Source organism: Tursiops truncatus, chromosome 17 (genome assembly GCF_011762595.2).
Source record: "Tursiops truncatus isolate mTurTru1 chromosome 17, mTurTru1.mat.Y, whole genome shotgun sequence".
In the NCBI taxonomy this organism is placed as follows: domain Eukaryota; kingdom Metazoa; phylum Chordata; class Mammalia; order Artiodactyla; family Delphinidae; genus Tursiops; species Tursiops truncatus.
Genome location: NC_047050.1, coordinates 33,205,440 through 33,223,762, shown reverse-complemented (window position 1 = coordinate 33,223,762; position 18,323 = coordinate 33,205,440). Strand labels below are relative to the sequence as shown.

Here is an 18,323-nt window from a genome sequence, read left to right as displayed (position 1 = left end):
ACACTCATTTTCATTTATAATATATAAACATCTTTAGTACTTATATGTGATTTACAGTCTTTGTTTTTTTAAGCTTTTTTAAAAAAAAGATTGTCAATTTTTTAGTGCATTTACCAAGGTTTACTATTTAACAGGTCAAATTTCCTGGAGCAGGAAAACTTCCACACATCATTGGAGGATCAGATCTAATAGCTCATCATACCCGAAAGACTACAGAATTAGAGGAGTGGTTGAGGCAGGAAATGGAGGTTAGTAGGAAGTAAGACCCAGTAACTTGTTTGATTTGTATTTTGATCCCTTGTGATTTCCTTAGAGCAAATTCTTCTTAAAACCAAACTTAAGATGAGTGACCTAAGGATATTCTTTCAGAAAAATTCGTGAGTTACAGAGCATTAAGATTAATTTGTACCTTTCCATAACACTTCATTAAGGGACTTCTAGATTTATTGATCATATCCTATCTAATATGCCATCTAAGCCTCAGGAAACCAAACCTCAGTTACAGTGCTCTTTTGGGAAAATATGAACTGCTTTACAGCTCTCCATGTTAGAATGTGGTTTCCAAAAACTCACTGTTTTACAGCTATTGGCTGCAAGTAAATATTTATAAACTACTATAATGAGAACTCACAGGGAAGAATACAAAAATATGCTTCTTTTACTTTCTCCCTGGGTGTTTTGAGTACTAGTGTATGTTATATAACAAGACTGTCCACGTGATCCATAATTCTTTCAACCCCTTTTTTTAAACTGGTGAATTTGAAAAAAATTCATTAAAGTTGGGAGCTTTTTAATATAGAAGTACTACGTGGAAGTTAAGAATTCAGAAACACATGACCATTGGATTGAGAGGTAATCAGAGTCCATATCCAAAGGTAGAAAGTCTTCTTCTTAGTCTTTGTATTGCGTGATTATCCGGTGCTACTGAAACCCAAAGGTGGGCTCCATTGGTCATCTCAATGGGCTGTTTGAAGTAGGGCTGTTTGGTAATTAGGGGGTAGGGACAATATCTCTTTCTTGCACTCTGATGTGACATAAGTTAAATCCCACTTTCTTCTCAATGTATCTTAGCTCCTTTCTGTATATTTCACTGCTTTGTTTCTTTGGATTGTACTTTGGTAATTTCTTTAGATTGTCTTCCAGTTTAGTACTTCTCTCTTGAGCTCTGTCTGGTTGGTATTTCATTCATCCACTGAGTTTTCATTCAACCTATTGGATTTTTTCATTTCTGGAAATCTTTGTCATTTATTTCTAAATCTTGTTCCCTGCTGACATGTTAAAGTTCCTCTCTTGTATTCTTTTCCCAATGATACCAATACCTAAAGTGTTGATCTGTTTAATGTAGTTCTCTCTTACGGTGCCTTGTTTCCAAGTATGTATTTTGTGATCTTTGAATGTGAACTGCTCATTTTCCTTGGAACTTGATCTATGGGAATTCCTTAAGTCCTAATTTGAGGTTTATTTCCTCCAGAAAAGATAAGTTTGTGTCTGCCAATCTTGTTCTACCAATATGAGACTACTTTAATCTCTGCTTGTGATGTTTTGGGATCATTCAGGTAGTTAATGTATTTGGACCAGAAGCTTGGGTGAAGGCTACCTTGTCATTATAAACATAGTGAGATTTTTTATTTATTTCTTTCACCCTGTGTCAGGGTCAAGATAGGCAGGTTTCTTTGCTGTCTCCTTTTGTGTTGTAGAGTTTGTTCCTCTTTCGCCCTTTAGTGCTGGAGTCTTTTATTCTATTTATCTTGGATTTTCTTTAATAATGCTCATTTCCTGTACAGACATCAAAGGAGAGCCTGGGTTTTTTCCTGCTTTGTAGATCCCCCCAGGGCAGGGCAAAAGCTGGCTTTGGTACTTGGTGACATCTCAGGATTTATATTTTGCTTTATTATGGGTTTAATGTAGTATTCAGAAATTTGTTTTTAAACATGCTTTTTTTAATCAAAAAATTGTTAGGTCACTCAAAAATAGGGTTGTCAGGATTTTTAATGTCAGAAAATGGAAGGATGGAGGTACCATCCTTCACTTCATTCTTTTTTGAAAGGATAACTGGCTTTGCCATTTTATAAATGTGCATTCCAAATAATTATGGTAGTACACAAAAGAATGAAGAAGTGAAAATCCTAAGTACCCATTTAGACATTAAATACATAATGTTCCAGACGTCTGTTTATTGAGGAGGAGTGGAGGCAGGGAGGGATAATGTAGGAAGGGAAGGAGAGAGATTGATAGAAGGAAGTAAAACTGAAAGCATTGCTGAATTCGTATAAATGTTTCTTCCTTCCAGATATTTCCTGAGATCCCTAAATAAGAAAAACACTATCAGGTTACAATCAGTATTTGTTTCAAACTACATATTTTGATTTTAGATACTGTTTGTTGGCTCCTACTGTGAAGAGTGAGGAAATTATTTGTGCTTCCTCTGCTTCCCCGCCCGCACCTCATGCCAGTGCCCCTTTTCTCCCTTTTTAGGTGACTTGCATGCCTTCAGTATTCCTTCTTAGGCTTGAAAGTCAGTAACAGTCAGAATATATCTCAGTGTTGATCATTCTCCCTTCATTTTTCCCAGAGTAAAGTATGCTATTTTGATTTGTAGGTGCAGTTCTTTTTTTATTTCAAGGAACTTTTCTATTACATCTTTAAAAACATTTTTATATTTGCTGGGTTCTCTACATTTAAGACATAACTCTCCTTTTATTAAATCACCTTTGCCCTTCACATGCATTTCTTCTACGTTCATTGTGGTTTTCTTAAGCTCTTTCACTATATCAGAAATCCAAATTTCAGTTGTGTCTCTTCTGTTCCTCACCAGCTATGTTATGTGACCTTGAGGAAATTACTTCTCTATCCTTCTGTTTCTTCCTTTGCAGAATGGGAATAATAATAGTACCTCCATTTCACAGGCTTTTTGTGAGAATAACATACGATACTACTTAATAAAGCATTTATAACAGTGGAAACAGTGTTAGCTATTTCTCATTTATTTAATTCTGAAATGGTGTTATTAGAGTTCTCGGTTTGTTTACTTAGCATTCATTCCCATTTCATTTCATTGTGTTTTTTCTATATTTAACTCTTGTTCTTATTTTATTGCATTCATGTTCTTATTAATTTTATTTATTTTTTATTTATGGGTTATTATTTGTTTCAGACTAGGTTCTTTAACTGTCTTTTGCAGGTTCTATTCCAGTCTCTCTCTCTTTTTTTCCATCTGGATGTGGAGTGGCTTTCCTGTTTTCTTTCATCTTGCAGCTATTTAAAGTAAAATACCCTTTCCAGATATTGTTTGCTGTGTGAAACATTATATGACATCTTATTGCAGGGATTACATTCTGAAACCAGTTTGTGAAGCAAAAATTGAATGTCGTTGAAGTCACTCCTACCCATCTTAGCTTGTTCATAAAAAACAATTATCCTGATGCCTCCATACTGTTGGTATGGCAGCATGTTCAGTCAAAGGCACATTGCATGTCCCATCTAGTTTCTATTGCCTGAAAACATTGAATTGAGGAAAGGCAAGGGTAATGTAAAGCTGTGTGCAGCTCTTTCTTGGAACTGGAATTAAATATGTACCAGGGAGTATATCTTATCCCAGAAGAGAATAACTTACATTTTAGGTTATTTGCCTAATTTGTCAGGGATGCCTGGAGCCTATGCCTTTGGTCAGTGTCAGTCCCACTTACCTCTCCATGCCATTAGTCCCCTCCCAGCAGTCCACCAGCAGTTGTTTTCTCTTTCCTGCTCAGGCTACTTTTTCCCAAATTTGTATTATTAGTAAGAATTCTCAGGTTTGGACAGTTCCGTAGCACTTTTTAATGAGTTGGGGGAGGGTTAGGAATCAGTTGCATTAATCTTTTGGTTCTTTGCACAGCCACCTTTTTGAAGTCTGTGGCGTGGGGTTATGTGCTTCTTGATTAATTATAGCTGTCGAGTTTTACTTGTTCTTGGATGGGGAGGAGTTGACAGAACGATGGTGCAGCTGCTGACTTTTTCCTATCTTTCATTTATTTCATTAGCATTAGTAGAGAGGCTGTGTCCTAGATTTATTCTACCAAATCTCTCCTTTTTTTGCTAGAACAATTTTAGGTGCTCTAGGTAGGATTTGCTCTCTAAGATAATAGAGTTGACTTTGCTCTTCTACATGACTGCAGCTTCTATGTATAAATGTGCTACTGTCTTGATGTTTCCCTAGGCTTGCTCTAGCTACTCTTCTGTATTCCCTGCCTTTGTTCTTTTTTAGCCCTCCTTTTTCTTCTTTTGCTGCAGACCAGTCTTAGTTTTCATAATCACTTAGTTCCCAAACTTTCTTTGAATATAGGATATTTTTATTCTGTGCATTAAACGTAATAACTCTTTGACCTCTACCCAACCTGATTTGACTTTTGAAAGACTGTGATTTGTAGTTCTCCCAAGCCACTGAAAAATGCCAGTAATAGGAGGATTTCTGGTTTTTAATACTTTTTTACTTAATGATTTTACTAAGATATATAAGATAAAGCTGATTTTTGTTTACTATTTAAACTTTAAAATTCACATCCCTTACTAGGAAGCCTCTAAGAATATTTAGGAGAATGATACCAGCAGCTTTTTTGACAACTGCTTTATGAAAATCATGTGCCTTCCCATTTGTGTTCTGCTGTACTTATTAGAAAATGTAAAAGATGTAATTTCAGTTTGACATTTCACTGTATGAATAGAAAATCATTCTATAAGTTTGAATCCCTGCAAGTCTTCTTCTAGGCCCTTCCCAAAGACTCAGAAGCAGTGTAACAGCCTGGTTAATAGCTGGTGCTTTTATTCAAGGAGACCTGGTCAATCCCAGTTCTTCCATATGACAATTTTTTGATTTTCTACAATGTACTTAACCTAAGTCTCTGTTTCCTTATTGATTACAATTGGAATAATAGTGTAAAAGTAGTAATGAGATTATATGAAGATTAAATGAGTTCTTTTTAGAAACAGTTTTAAGATAGTATCTGGAAATACACAAATGTAAATTACTTACAGTAAGCAAACAGTGTCTGCATTCAGAGAACTTACAGTTTTTTAGTGGAGATGTGATATAAATAATTATAACAGAAGATAGAAATTGATGAACATCTAGGAGTCACATAGGTAAAGTTCTGTGGGAGTTCTTCATAGCAGACTTACTTTTAAATGAAGAGGATTAGAAAGCCATTGTTAAAGAGGTGAAGAACATGTTCCTTGATGCATAGTAGACACTAAACAATTATTGAGTGAATGCACCTTGAAAGATGGTCAGATGTGGAAAGAGGAGTATACTGTATCACATTTTTTGTCATGAACAAAAGCAGAGAGGGTCCCAGTATATTTGTTCGGAGATGAGCCTGGTTTTTTGTTTGTTTTGTTTGTTTTGTCTTTTTGTGTGATTCAGTTTAACTGGCATACAGGGTTCATGAAGAGGAGAGTGAGAAGTGATTGAGGAAGTAGAATGGAGCCAGGTTATGAAGAGCCTTTCCCATTTAAGGGTCAGACTCAAGAGTTTGTGTTTTCTTTGGTAGGTGGGAGAAGTCATTGAAGGGTTTTGAATGGCACATGATAGGATCATGGCACATGATAGGATCATACATACTGAAGTCCATCATACTGGACTTTAGGAAGATGCACCCAGCACAAGGTATTTCCAGTCCTAACTGTCAAAGGTACTTTAGGAGTTTGGTGAGTTTGTGTTTTAAATTATTTTGTGGGTGAGGTGATTCAGCAGCAACTTCTGAGTCCTGATTTGGGGCTGTGAGGAAGAGAGCCACTTTACCTGCAGAGCTGCTCTGGTTGAAGGGGGGGTAAATATTGCCCTTTCAGCCCCTCCATCAGTGGTATGATCTCAAAACACTGAAATTTCATTTAGTAAAAGGGTTCTCCTGGAAAAAAATGTTTAAAAACTCAACAAGCTAGCAATGTATGTGTTGGTTGCCTTTGAGGGGAGATTGGCTGGAGAAAGTTGTTCAATTAGAGGACTTTCGCAGTAATCTTGGCATGAAGTGAATACGGAACAGACCTGTTGAATGGGCAAGAAGTCATAGAGGCAAAAACTTACAGACCTGGTGACCTCTGGGATGTGATCACCCAGCATGGCAATTTCATTAACTATATTTTCATCACTTAGCAAGTTTCTGAAACTATGTTAATTTTGACAGGTGCAAAATCAACATGCAAAAGAAGAATCTCTTGCCGATGAACTCTTTAGGTAAAGTTTAATTTCAGCTTTCTCCTGAATCTTTGTATATAAAATTCAGTTCTATTGATAGAGTTTAAATATTTGTTTCTTCTATCCTTAGAAATAGACACTTCAGTACCTTCACCGAAAGAATATTTTGTCTTGTTTTTAATATAGGTATTTCTTTTTACTACTTGAGCACCTCATAATTAGGTTTACTGGATATAGCTTCTAGGTTTGAGCTTAATTCACTTATACTGTGTCAGAAGATATTTAAAATTTATTTGGGGCATTTAGGCAAAAGAAGGGTCCTGAGCTGGGTGAATTTGGCTGATAAATTTGTGAGATTTTCAGCTCTGAGTAGAATTATGAATGAATGGGGTTTTGAAATAAGACAAGTAAAATACCAGACCATTTGTTAGTTTTATTTGGCACATACATAAAAATAAGAAGCTGGATTAGAGTTTCAAAGCAGGTTTTTGTGGGAGGGTTAGAGGAGTTATAATGGATGATTATAATTTAATTCTGATTTAACATTTTCAGCATTCCTGCAGACCCAACAAACATTATAATAATTAGCTCACAAATATTCATAAACAATATTGTAGGTAGATACTGGCTAGGGGAGAATAACATTTTCCCAAGAAATACTGTATTTTGAGTCTGTTTTGTAACCAATTTGATTCTTTAATTTCATTATTGACAGTGTGAATCATTGATGAAAATGTTGACAAATGGTGCTGATTTTTCATAAGTACAAGTCAGATGGGAATAGTTGCCCAACTACATTGTTTGTTATAGGAGAAGACTTTATAATTATATTTGAGGTTCATTATGCTCTTGGTGAAAATGATATAATTTAATTTGAGAGTGGAGAGGTCTGTTTGCAGCCATCCTGGAGGAAGTATAAAAACATGTATTAATTTTTAAACTGTTGTTTTCATTAATTATTTTAGTGCTTTTACAGGATTTTTTGATGATGTTTTACCAAATATTCATCAAAGCAGCATCAAAAGGATAAATGACAGTAAAAATGTCAGTGCTTAATATCTGATCCCAAGGATAAAATTAGCATTCTCATTTCTGTTTGCAGAAGTATGTCTATGTTTTGAAAGCTCTTTAACTTGAAAAGTGAAAGGAATGCTGTCATTTATCTAGATATCATTTAACTGTTTCTTTCTTTGCAGATACAATCCTAATGTAAAAAGGAGAAGATAACAGGGTTTTATGAAGAAGCCATGGAAAAACATTTCCTATCAAGTATTTACATCGAGTTTCCTCTGGGATACATGCATATAGTGTATAGAAGATTTAAGTTTATGGCCTAAATTTGTTAAATAAAATGAACAAAACTCCATTTCTTTTGTGTGTGACAATTAGTATTGTTTATTCTGTTTTCAGTCTTTGTTATCTAATCTTTTATAATAATGTTTTTTTCATTTTTAAACGTTACTTTAACTTATTGAATAGTTACTGTGGTCTCAGTTCAAAATTCTAAAAGTATAAAAAGGGTAAAAGATTAAAAGGTCTCCCTTCTACCACTGTCCTAGCTATTCGTTTCCCCTCCTCTGAAAAAAATCCATGACACTCATTTCTTATGAGTCTTTACAGAGATTTTTAATGTCTATTCAAATTTCTCTGCATATCGTTTTTCAGTAATTTCCTATAAAATGATAGCATAATATATACAGTGTTCTGTACCTTATTCTTCTTCACTGACTAGATTGGAAGGTTATAGTCATATCAAAACATAATTTTTTTCTGTTTATTATTTTTTTCTTTTCCATTATGCCATAGTCTTCCCTGAGCTGAAGTAACCCAAGTGAAATGGATTTCAGTGTTGAAGATGTCACCCACATATTATTCTAGTACTGGGAATGATAGTGGAAGACTTCATCAAGCTTCTGGATAGATCTCACTAGAATGAGATAAGACCTATTTGGTGGTCTTACTGAGCTGGGTGTTTTGAGCCTTTTAGAATCCTAGTTTTTGTATCTATAAAGTAGAAATGGTAAGATCGTCTTCTTTCTACCTTAAAGGGAGATGGTAAGAAAAAAAGAATGTCTTTTTCCACATTTTGTCATATAGACAGCTTTGGCTGTACATTATAATTAGGGTAAAGTCTTTTTACCTGCTCAAAGGACTGATGCATTTTGTCTTAGGAGGTAGAACATGCTTTTTATACTGACTGAAAACTTCCTAGTTTCACGTAGGTTCTGCCACCCCTTTTTAGGTTGTGAGAGATAGCCTAGCATGAAAAGTTATATCATAAATTAGTTTATAGTGTTGCTAGGCCTTCATGGAAGATTTAGTGTTCCTTCATATTCAGTCAAGGGAAGTCACCATATTTAAGTATCTGACTAATATACTTTGCACCCTTGACCAGCCTTCAGAACATGTTATTTCCTTTCAGGACATAGTTTTTAAATGTCCTAGCTTTTTCTTGTTTCTTCGTTTTATTATCCCTTCAAATTCTTTGTTTAGGAAACATTATTAAATGTGTATTTTATATAAAACATTACCCTCCACAACATTGAAAGAATTCAAAGATAAATGAATAATGGTCTCTCTAACTTTCTAGGAGTAGTCTAAAAGCTCAAACACTCCAGAACTGACTGAGTTTTTTAAATTCCCTTTAAGTTCTGTTTAGCTTAGAAAGTATTGTTAAATAGATGAAAGATGTTTGCCATTGCTTTGCATAGATCCTTCAGTGCTGCACAGTTTTTATAAAGCTCTTAGCTCTGCCCTGAACAACTTTAGTCACACCCATGCTTGGGTAAGGTGTGTACCTTTTCCCTTGGATTTTGGGGGACTCTTCTGTAAGCCTTTACATGTTTTAGGAGAAAGAGGGGAGGTGTAACTTGCCACCTCCCTTTCTTAGTCAGATGAGTGGGAACTCTGCCCCCATTTTTGACCTGGGCCTTTAGGTGGTGGCAGGGAAGAGGTTAGCCTAGCCTTTGACCATAATCTCACAATTGTCCATTGCCCAGCAGCACTTTTTTTTTTTAACATCTTTATTGGAGTATAATTGCTTTACAGTGTTGTGTTTCTGCTGTATAACAAAGTGAACCAGCTATATGCATACGTATATCCCCATATCCCCTCCCTCTTGTGTCTCCCTTTCACCCTCCTTATCCCACCCCTCTAGGTGATCACAAAGCACCAAGCTGATCTCCCTGTGCTATGCAGCTGCTTCCCACTAGCTAGCTATTTTACATTTGGTAGTATATATATGTCAATGCTACCCTCTTACTTTGTCCCAGCTTACCCTTCCCCCTCCCTGTGTCCTTAAGTCCATTCTCTACGTCTGTGTCTTTATTCCTGTCCTGCCCCGAGGTTCATGAGAACATTTTTTTTTTTTTTTTGGATTCCATATATATGTCTTAGCATAAGGTATTTTTCTGTTTCTCTGACTTCACTCTGTATGACAGACTCTAGGTCCATCCACCTCACTGCAAAAAAGTCAATTTCGTTGCTTTTTTTGGCTGAGTAATATTCCATTGTATATATGTGCCACATCTTCTTTATCCATTCATCTATCGATGGACACTTAGGTTGCTAACATATCCTGGCTATTGTAAATAGTGCTGCAGTGAACATTGTGGTACATGACTTTTTGAATTATGGTTTTCTCAGGGTATATGCCCAGTAGTGGAATTGCTGGGTCATATGGTAGTTCTATTTTTAGTTTTTTAAGGAGCCTCCTAACTGTTCTCCATAGTGGCTGTACCAGTTTGCGTTCCCACCAACAGTGTAAGAGGGTTCCCTTTCTCCACACCCTCTCCAGCATTTATTGTTTGTAGATTTTTGATGATGGCCATTCTGACCGGTGTGAGGTGATACCTCATTGTAGTTTTGATTTGCATTTCTCAAATGATTAGTGATGTTGAGTATCTTTTCATGTGTTTGTTGGCAAACTGTATATCTTCTTTGGAGAAATGTCTTATTTACGTCATCTGCCAATTTTTGGATTGGGTTGTTTGTTTTTTTGATATTGAGCTGCATGAGCTGCTTGTATATTTTGGAGATTAATCCTTTGTCAGTTGCTTCATTTGCAAATATTTTCTCCCATTCTGAGCATTGTCTTTTTGTCTTTTTTATGGTTTCCTTTGCTGTGCAAAAGCTTTTAACTTTCATTAGGTCCCATTTGTTTATTTTTGTTTTTATTTCCATTTCTCTGGGAGGTGGGTCAAAAAGGATCTCCAGCAGCACTTTTAAAGTTGCATACCCCCTTCCCTTTCTCTAGGTATAATGCTCTTTCTACCCAGAAGTATCTTCCTTACGTATTTCTTCCTAATTCGTTAACTGAAACCTTGTGGTTGGGCACACTAGTGGGAGTCTATATTTGCCTATTTGAATGATCATGATCCATATTCCTTCCTAAGAGATCAAAGCACATTGAGACTTAGGTAAAGTTTTCTCCTCCCTCAAGTTTAACAAATTTACTGGCGTAGAGTTCATAATATTCCTGTATTAAGCTTTTAATGTCTGTATAATATATAGTGATGTCTCTTTTGTTCTTTTCAGAGATTTGTGTTCTTTTTTTTTTGCTTGATCAATCTAGTTAGAAGTTTATCAATTCTGTTCTAAAAATTTTAAAGAATGTTTAGTTTCGTTGATTTTCTCTATTTTTTGTCTTGTTTCATTGATTTTCACTCTTTATTTCCTACCTTCCACTTACTTTGTGTTTAACTTTGCTCGTATTTTTCTAGCCCCTGTAGATGGAAACTTAGATCATTGATTTTAAACCTGTCTTCTTTCTAATATTAGAATTCAAAACTATATGTTTCCCTCTGTGCACTGCATTAGCTACATGTGACAACTTTGGATATTTGTGTTATTATTCAATACAAAATATGTTTTAATCTCCTTGTGCTTTCTTCATTGACATGTGCATTAGCTATTTAATTTCCAAATAAAAGTTCTCTGTCTATCCAGAGATATAATAGCTAGTTAGTTACCAGTTCTTTGTTACTGCTTTCTAAATTAATTGCACTATGGTGAGAGATGTATTTAGTAAGAATTTCAGTCTTTTGAAATTTTTTGCAACTTGTTTTATCACAGCATATGGTTGGTCTGTTTGTGTTCTATGTACACTTAAAGTGTATTATGCAGTTTGTGCGTATAGGTGTTCTATAAATGTTAGTTAGGTCAGTGGTTAATAATACTATTGAAATCTTTAATATACTAATTTTTTTTCTCTTTGACCAGTTACTGAAAGATGCATATTAAAATCTCCAACTGTAGTTGTGGATTTGTCTATTTCTCCCTTTAGTTCTGTCCATTTTTACTTCATATATCTTTAAGTTTTATTGAGATATAAATTAGTTTAAGGTATACAACATAATGATTTGATATATGTACATGTTGTGAAATGATTACCACAAGTTTAGTTAACCTCAATCACCTCACATAGTTACAAATTGTTGTTCTCTCGTGATGAGAACTTCTAAGATCACATCTTAAAGGTTACCAACTTTTAAATATACAATACAGTATTGTTAAAGGTAGTCAAGATGCTGTGCATTCAATACCCAGAAACTGTTTATCTTATAGCTGGAAGTTTGTTGTACCTTTTGACCACCCTGATCCATTTTCCCTACCCCCCTGCCTCAGGCAACCACCAATGTGTTCTCTGTTTCCGTAAGTTGGGTTTTTTTAGATTCCACATGAGTGAGATCATACAGTATTTGCCTTTCTCTGCCATTTTAGTATAATGGCCTCAAAATTCATCCATGTTGTAACAGACAACAGGATTTCCTTCTTTTTTATGGCTGGGTAATATCCCATTTTGTATATATACCACATTTTCTTTATTTGTCCATTGATGGACACCTAAGTTATTTCCATGTCTTGGCTATTGTAAATAATACTTCAGTGAAACAGAGGTGCATATATTTCTCTGAGACAGTGATTTTCTTTCCTTCAGACATATAGCCAGAAGTGGAATTGCTGGGTCATATGATGTATTTTTAAAAAACTTTTTGAGGAACTTTCATACTGTTTTCTATAGTAGCTACACCAATTTACATCCCCATCAACAGTGCACAAGTGTTCCCTTTTCCCCACATCCTAGCCAACACTTGTTATCTCTTGTCTTTTTGATGACAGCCATTTTAATATCTGTGAGATACTTTTGACTTCCCTGATGGTTAGTGATGTTGACCACTTTTTCATGTACTTGTTGGCTATCTGTATGTCATTGGAGAAATGTCTATTCAGTTTCTCTGTCCGTTTGTTAATTGGATTGTTTGATTTTTGCTATTGAGTTCTTTATATATTTTAGATATTAATCCCGTATCAGATATATGTTTTGCATATATTGCATATATTTTCTCCCATTCCATAGGTTGCCATTTCATTTTGTTGGTTTTCTTTGACATGCAGAAGCTTTTTAGTTTGATGTAGTCCCACTTGTTTACTTTTCTTTTATTGGCTTTGCCTTTGTTGTCAAATCCAAAAAAACAAATCATTGCCAAGACCTATGTCAAGGAGTTTACCTCCTATGGTTTCTTCTAGGAATTTTATGCTTTCAGGTCTCACAGTCCAGTTTTTAATATATTTTGCCTTGATTTTTGTATATGGTGTAAGATAATGGTCCAGTTTCAGTTTTTTACATTTGGCTGTCCAGTTTTCCTAGCACCATTTATTAAAGAAACTATCCTTCCCCCCCCCCTTTTTTTTTTTTTTTTTTGCAGTATGCAGGCCTCTCACTATTGCGGTGTCTCCCGTTGTGGAGCACAGGCTCCAGATGCACAGGCTCAGTGGCCATGGCTCACGGGCCCAGCCGCTCCACGGCATGTGGGATCCTTCCGGACTGGGGCACGAACCCGTGTCCCCTGCATTGGCAGGTGGACTCTAAACCACTGCGCCACCAGGGAAGCCCCTCCTTTCCCCATTTTATATTCATGGATCCTTTGTCAAAAATTAATTGACTGTAAATGCATGGCTTTAAATCTGGGCTCTCTTATGTTTGATTGATCTATGTGTATTTTTATGCCAATACTGTACTGTTTTGATTGATATAGCTTTGTAATATACTTTGAAATCAGGAAGTGTTATGCCTCTAGCTTTGCTCCTCTTCTTTCTAAAGACTCCTTTGAATTTTTAAGTTTTTTGTGGTTCCATACAAATTTTACAATTATTCTATTTTTGTGAAAAATGCCACTGGAATTTTGATAAGGATTTCACTGAATCTGTACACTGCTTTGTGTAGGATGGGTATTTTAACAATATCAACTATTTCAGTCCCTGAGCTGGCTTAATTAATGCTGGCTTCATAAAACGAGGTTGGAAGCGTTCCCTTCTCTTCAGATTTTTGGACTCACTTGAGAAGGATGGGTATTAACTACTCCTTAAATGTTTTGTAGAATTCACCAGTTAAGACATTTAGTCCTGGACTTTTCTTTGTTGGGAGATTTTTGATTATTGATTCAATCTCCTTAGTATTAATTGTAATTGTTTATCACAGCAGGGTATTGAAATCCCCTACTGTTATTGTATTGCTGTCTCTTTCTTCAAATCTGTTAATATTTGCTTACATATTTAGGTGCTACTATGTTGGGTGCATAAATATTTATGTTTGCTATATCCTCTTGTTGGATTGACCCTTAATATTATATAATGACCTTCTTTGTCTTGTATTATACTCGGGATAGAAGTCTATTTTGTCTGACAAAAGCATAGCTACTTCTGCTTTCTTTTCATTTTCATTTACATGGAATATCTTTTTCCATCTCTTCACTTTCAGTCTGTGTGTATCCTTAAAGCTAATGTGAGTCTCTTGTAGGCAGCATATAATTTGGTTTGTTTGTTTGTTTATCCATTCGGCCATTTTACGTCTTTTGATTGGAGAATTTAGTCCATTTACATTTAAAGTAGCTATTGATAGTGTGAACTTACTATTGCCATTTTGTTGTTTTCTGACTAATTAATTTCTGTAAATTGTTTTCCAGTTCATTTGTTCCTTCTTATCTTGTTCTCTTCCTTTGTTTTTTTGTTTTTGTTTTTTGTTTTTTGTGTTTTTTTGCGGTATGTCGGCCTCTTACTGTTGTGGCCTCTCCCGTTGCGGAGCACAGGCTCCAGACGCGCAGGCTCAGCGGCCATGGCTCACGGGCCCAGCCACTCTGCGGCATGTGGGATCTTCCCGGACCGGGGCACGAACCCGTGTCCCCTGCATCGGCAGGCGGACTCTCAGCCACTGCGCCACCAGGGAAGCTCTGTTCTCTTCCTTTGTGATTTGATGATATTCTGTAGTGGTATGTTTAGATTCCTTTATCTTTTGTGTATGTACTATAGGTTTTTGCTTTGTGGTTTCCATGAGGCTTACATAAAACATCTTATAGTTATAACAGTCTATTTTAAACTGATAACAACTTTGAATGCATACTAAGCTCTGCAGTTTTACTCTTCCCACCCCCATGTTTTATGTTTTTGATGTCACAGTTTACATCTTTTTACCTTATGTAACCATTAATAAATTATTGTAGCTATAATTATTTTTTTCTACTTTTAACCTTTATACTAGATTTTTAAGTGATTTACTCATCACCATTACATTATTCTAAATTTATATTTATCAGAGATTATATTTTCATATGTTTTTCTGTTACTAATTAGCATCTTTCTTTTCAGCTTGAAGAAGTCCCTTTAACATTTCTTGTAAGGCTAGTTGAGTGGTGATGAACTCCTTTAGCTATTGCTGTCTGGAAAATCTCTCCTTTGATTCAGAAGGACAGAACAATTCAGAACGTTGCTAGGTAGAGTATTCTTGGTTGGAAAGTTTTGTTTTTTGGGGTTTTTTTGGTTTGTTTTTTTCTTAGCAATTTGACTATATCATTACATTCCGTTTTGGCCTGCCATGTTTATACATGGTTTATACATGATAGTATATTTAGAAAATCCTAAAGATGCCACCAAAAAAAACCTATTAGAACTACTAAATGAATTAAATAATATTTCAGGATACAAAATTAATATATAGAAATCTGTTGCATAGATTTCTTTTTTTAATTAATTATTGATGAAAGATATTGAAGATGATACAAGCAAATGGAATTATATACCATGCTCGTAGATTGGAAAAGTTAGTATTGTCAAAATAACCATACCACCCAGAGCAATCTACAGATTCAATGCAATCCCTATCAAATACCAATGGCATTTATCACAGAATTAGACCAATAATTTAAAAATCTGTATGGAAACACAAAAGACCTCACATAGCCAAAATAATCTTGAGAAAGAACAAGGCTGGAGGAAGTCTTATGCTCCCTGATTTCAAACTATACTACGAAGCTACAGTGATGAAAAGTTTTATGGTACTGGAACAAAATAGCCCGGAAATGAGCTCATATTTCTATTGTCAATTAATTTATAACAAAGGAGGGAAGAATATACAATAGGGAAAAGATAGCCTCTTCAATAAATGGTGTTGGGAAAACTGGACAGCTATATGCAAAAGAATCAAACTGGGCTACTTTCTCCCACCATATACCAAAATCAACTCAAAATGGATTCAAAACTTAATAACACTTGAAACCATAAAAACCCCAGAAGAAAACACACATAGTATGCTCTTTAACATTAGTCTTTCCAGTATCTTTTGGTGGAGATATGTATCCTCAGGCAAGAGAAACAAAAGTAAACAAACAATTGGGACTACGTCAAACTGAAAAGCTTTGGCACAGCAAAGGAAACTAAACAAAATGAAAAAGTTCTACTGAATTGGGAGAAGATATATCTGATAAGGGATTAATATCCAAAATATACAAAGAACTCTTAAAACCCAACTTCAAAAAAAAAAAACCAATTGAAATAGGGGTAGAGGACCTCAAAAAGACATTTTTCCAAAAAAGACATACAGATGCCCAACAGACATATGGAAAGATGCTCAACATCACTAATCATCAGAGAAATGCAATCAAAACCACAATATCACCTCACATCTGTGTCAGAAGGCTGTCTTCAAGGCAAGTAACTAGTGTTGGTGAGCATGTGGAGGAAGGGAACCCTCTTGCACTCTTGGTGGGAATGTAAATTGGTACAACCACCATGGAAAACAGCATGGAGTTTCCTCAAAAAATTAAAAATGGAACTACCATACAATCCAGTAATTCCACGTCTGGGTATTTTTCCAACAAGAACACTAATTCAGTTAGATATATGCACCCTTGTGTTCCTTGCAGCATTATTTACAATAGCCAAGATATGGAAGCAACCTGTGTCTATGGTGTGTGTGTGTGTGTGTGTGTATGTACATATATATATAATTCAGTCATAAAAAAGAATGAAATCTTGCCACTTGTGACAACATGGATGGACCTGGAGGGTATTTTGCTACATGAAATAAGTCAGAGAGAGAAAAAAATACCGTATGGTTTCACTTATATGTGGAACATAAAAAACAAATGAACATACATTATAAAACAGATTCCTAGATGCAGAGAACAAACAGGTCATTCTTACAGTGCAGGGGGCTGGGGGATGAGTGAAATAAGTGAGGGAGATTAAGAAGTACAAACTTCCAGTTGCAAAATAGAGTCATGGGGATGAAATGGACAGCACTGGGAATATAATCAATAATATTGTAATATCTTTGTATGATGACAGATGGTAACTAGACTTATTGTGCTTATCATTTTGTAATATACAGAAATATCAAATCACTATGTTGTGCACCTAGGAAAAAATTCAAATTTTAAAATGTTTTTTGGTATTCTACTTTACTGCCTCTATTGGCTTTACAGCCACACCTTATAAAATTCTCTAGTTGCTGTAAGGAATACATTTATTGCAGTTTACCTTAAATAACATACCACTTCCAGTGTAATATATACATCTTATAAATGTGTACTTCCATTCATCCCATTACTTACAATTATCACGTATTTTACTTCTACATGTCCTTAGTTCTTAATTTCTGCTTTAAATTTTCTTCTGGTTAAACACTGTCATTTTCATTTTAATAGTCAATTAGATTTTAAATAATTTAAGGAATTAGAAAAATAATTTAAAATTTTCATTTCTGGAATTTCTTTCCTTCATGTAGATATATGTTTCACCAGATATCACTACCTTCAATGTGAAGAACCTCCTTTAAGATTTCTTGTAGTGCATATCTCCTGGTATCAAATTTTTTCAGTTTTCATTATAGGATATTTTCACTGGATATAGAATTTTAGTTTGACACCCTTTTTTAAACTTCAGCACTTTAAAGACATTGTTCCACTGTCTTCTTGATTACATTTTTCTGGTAAGTTGTTCATTCTTCTTGTTCACTGCTATGTGTCAAACTCTGACTGCTTTTTAAAATTTCTCATCTTTTTCAGCAATTGATCAGTTTCCTTTTATTTATCCTGTTTACATCTTGAGTTTCTTGGATCTGTGAGTTTTTATTTTTTAAATCAAATTTGTAAATTTTTTAATCTTTATTTTTCCATATATATTTTTCTGCTCCCGTCACTCTTCCTCTCCTGGATCCAACTATACAGGTTAGACCATTTGTTATTTATCTCATATGTCAGGTTTTTTTTCTTTTTTTAAATCGTTTTGCTATGCTTTAGTTTGAGTAGTTCCAATTAACCTATCAAGTTCATTGATCTTTTTTTCTACAGTGTCTTGTATATTTTTATGCCCATGTAGTGAATTTTTCATTTAAGAATGTATTTTTCAGCTGTAGAATATATGGGTTTGTCTGTTTTTGTTTTTGTTGTTCTGAAACTCACCACCTATTCACTCAATGTAAACCTTTTTCTTTAATATTTTAAACATTTATATAGTAGCTTTTAAAGTGCTGTCTGCTATTTGTAACATCTGTGTCAACTCTGGATCCTTTTTTTTTTTTTTTTTTTTTTTTTTTTGCGGTACGCGGGCCTCTCACTGTCGCGGCCTCTCCTGCTGCGGAGCACCGGCTCCAGACGCGCAGGCCCAGCGGCCATGGCTCACGGGCCCAGCCGCTCCACGACATGTGGGATCCTCCCGGACCGGGGCACGAACCTGTGTCCCATGCATCGGCAGGCGGACTCTCAACCACTGCGCTACCAGGGAAGCCCTCTGGATCTATTTTGATGGCTTTTTTCTCTGGTTATGTCACACTTTCTTGTCTTCACACCTAATAATTTTTTATTGCATATTGTATAATGTG

General features: G+C 35.2%; 1 protein-coding gene across 1 annotated transcript in view; it reads left to right on the top strand.

Moving 5' to 3' along the window:
- NBN (nibrin) overlaps positions 1-7,535 on the top strand; it is a 45,538-nt gene extending 38,003 nt beyond the window's left edge. The window contains 3 exon segments of the mRNA XM_004321482.3: positions 135-248; positions 6,159-6,208; positions 7,366-7,535. Of these exon segments, the coding sequence (XP_004321530.2) occupies positions 135-248; positions 6,159-6,208; positions 7,366-7,396 (195 nt within the window). The 3' untranslated portion in view covers positions 7,397-7,535.
- The last annotated feature ends 10,788 nt before the right edge of the window (positions 7,536-18,323 follow it).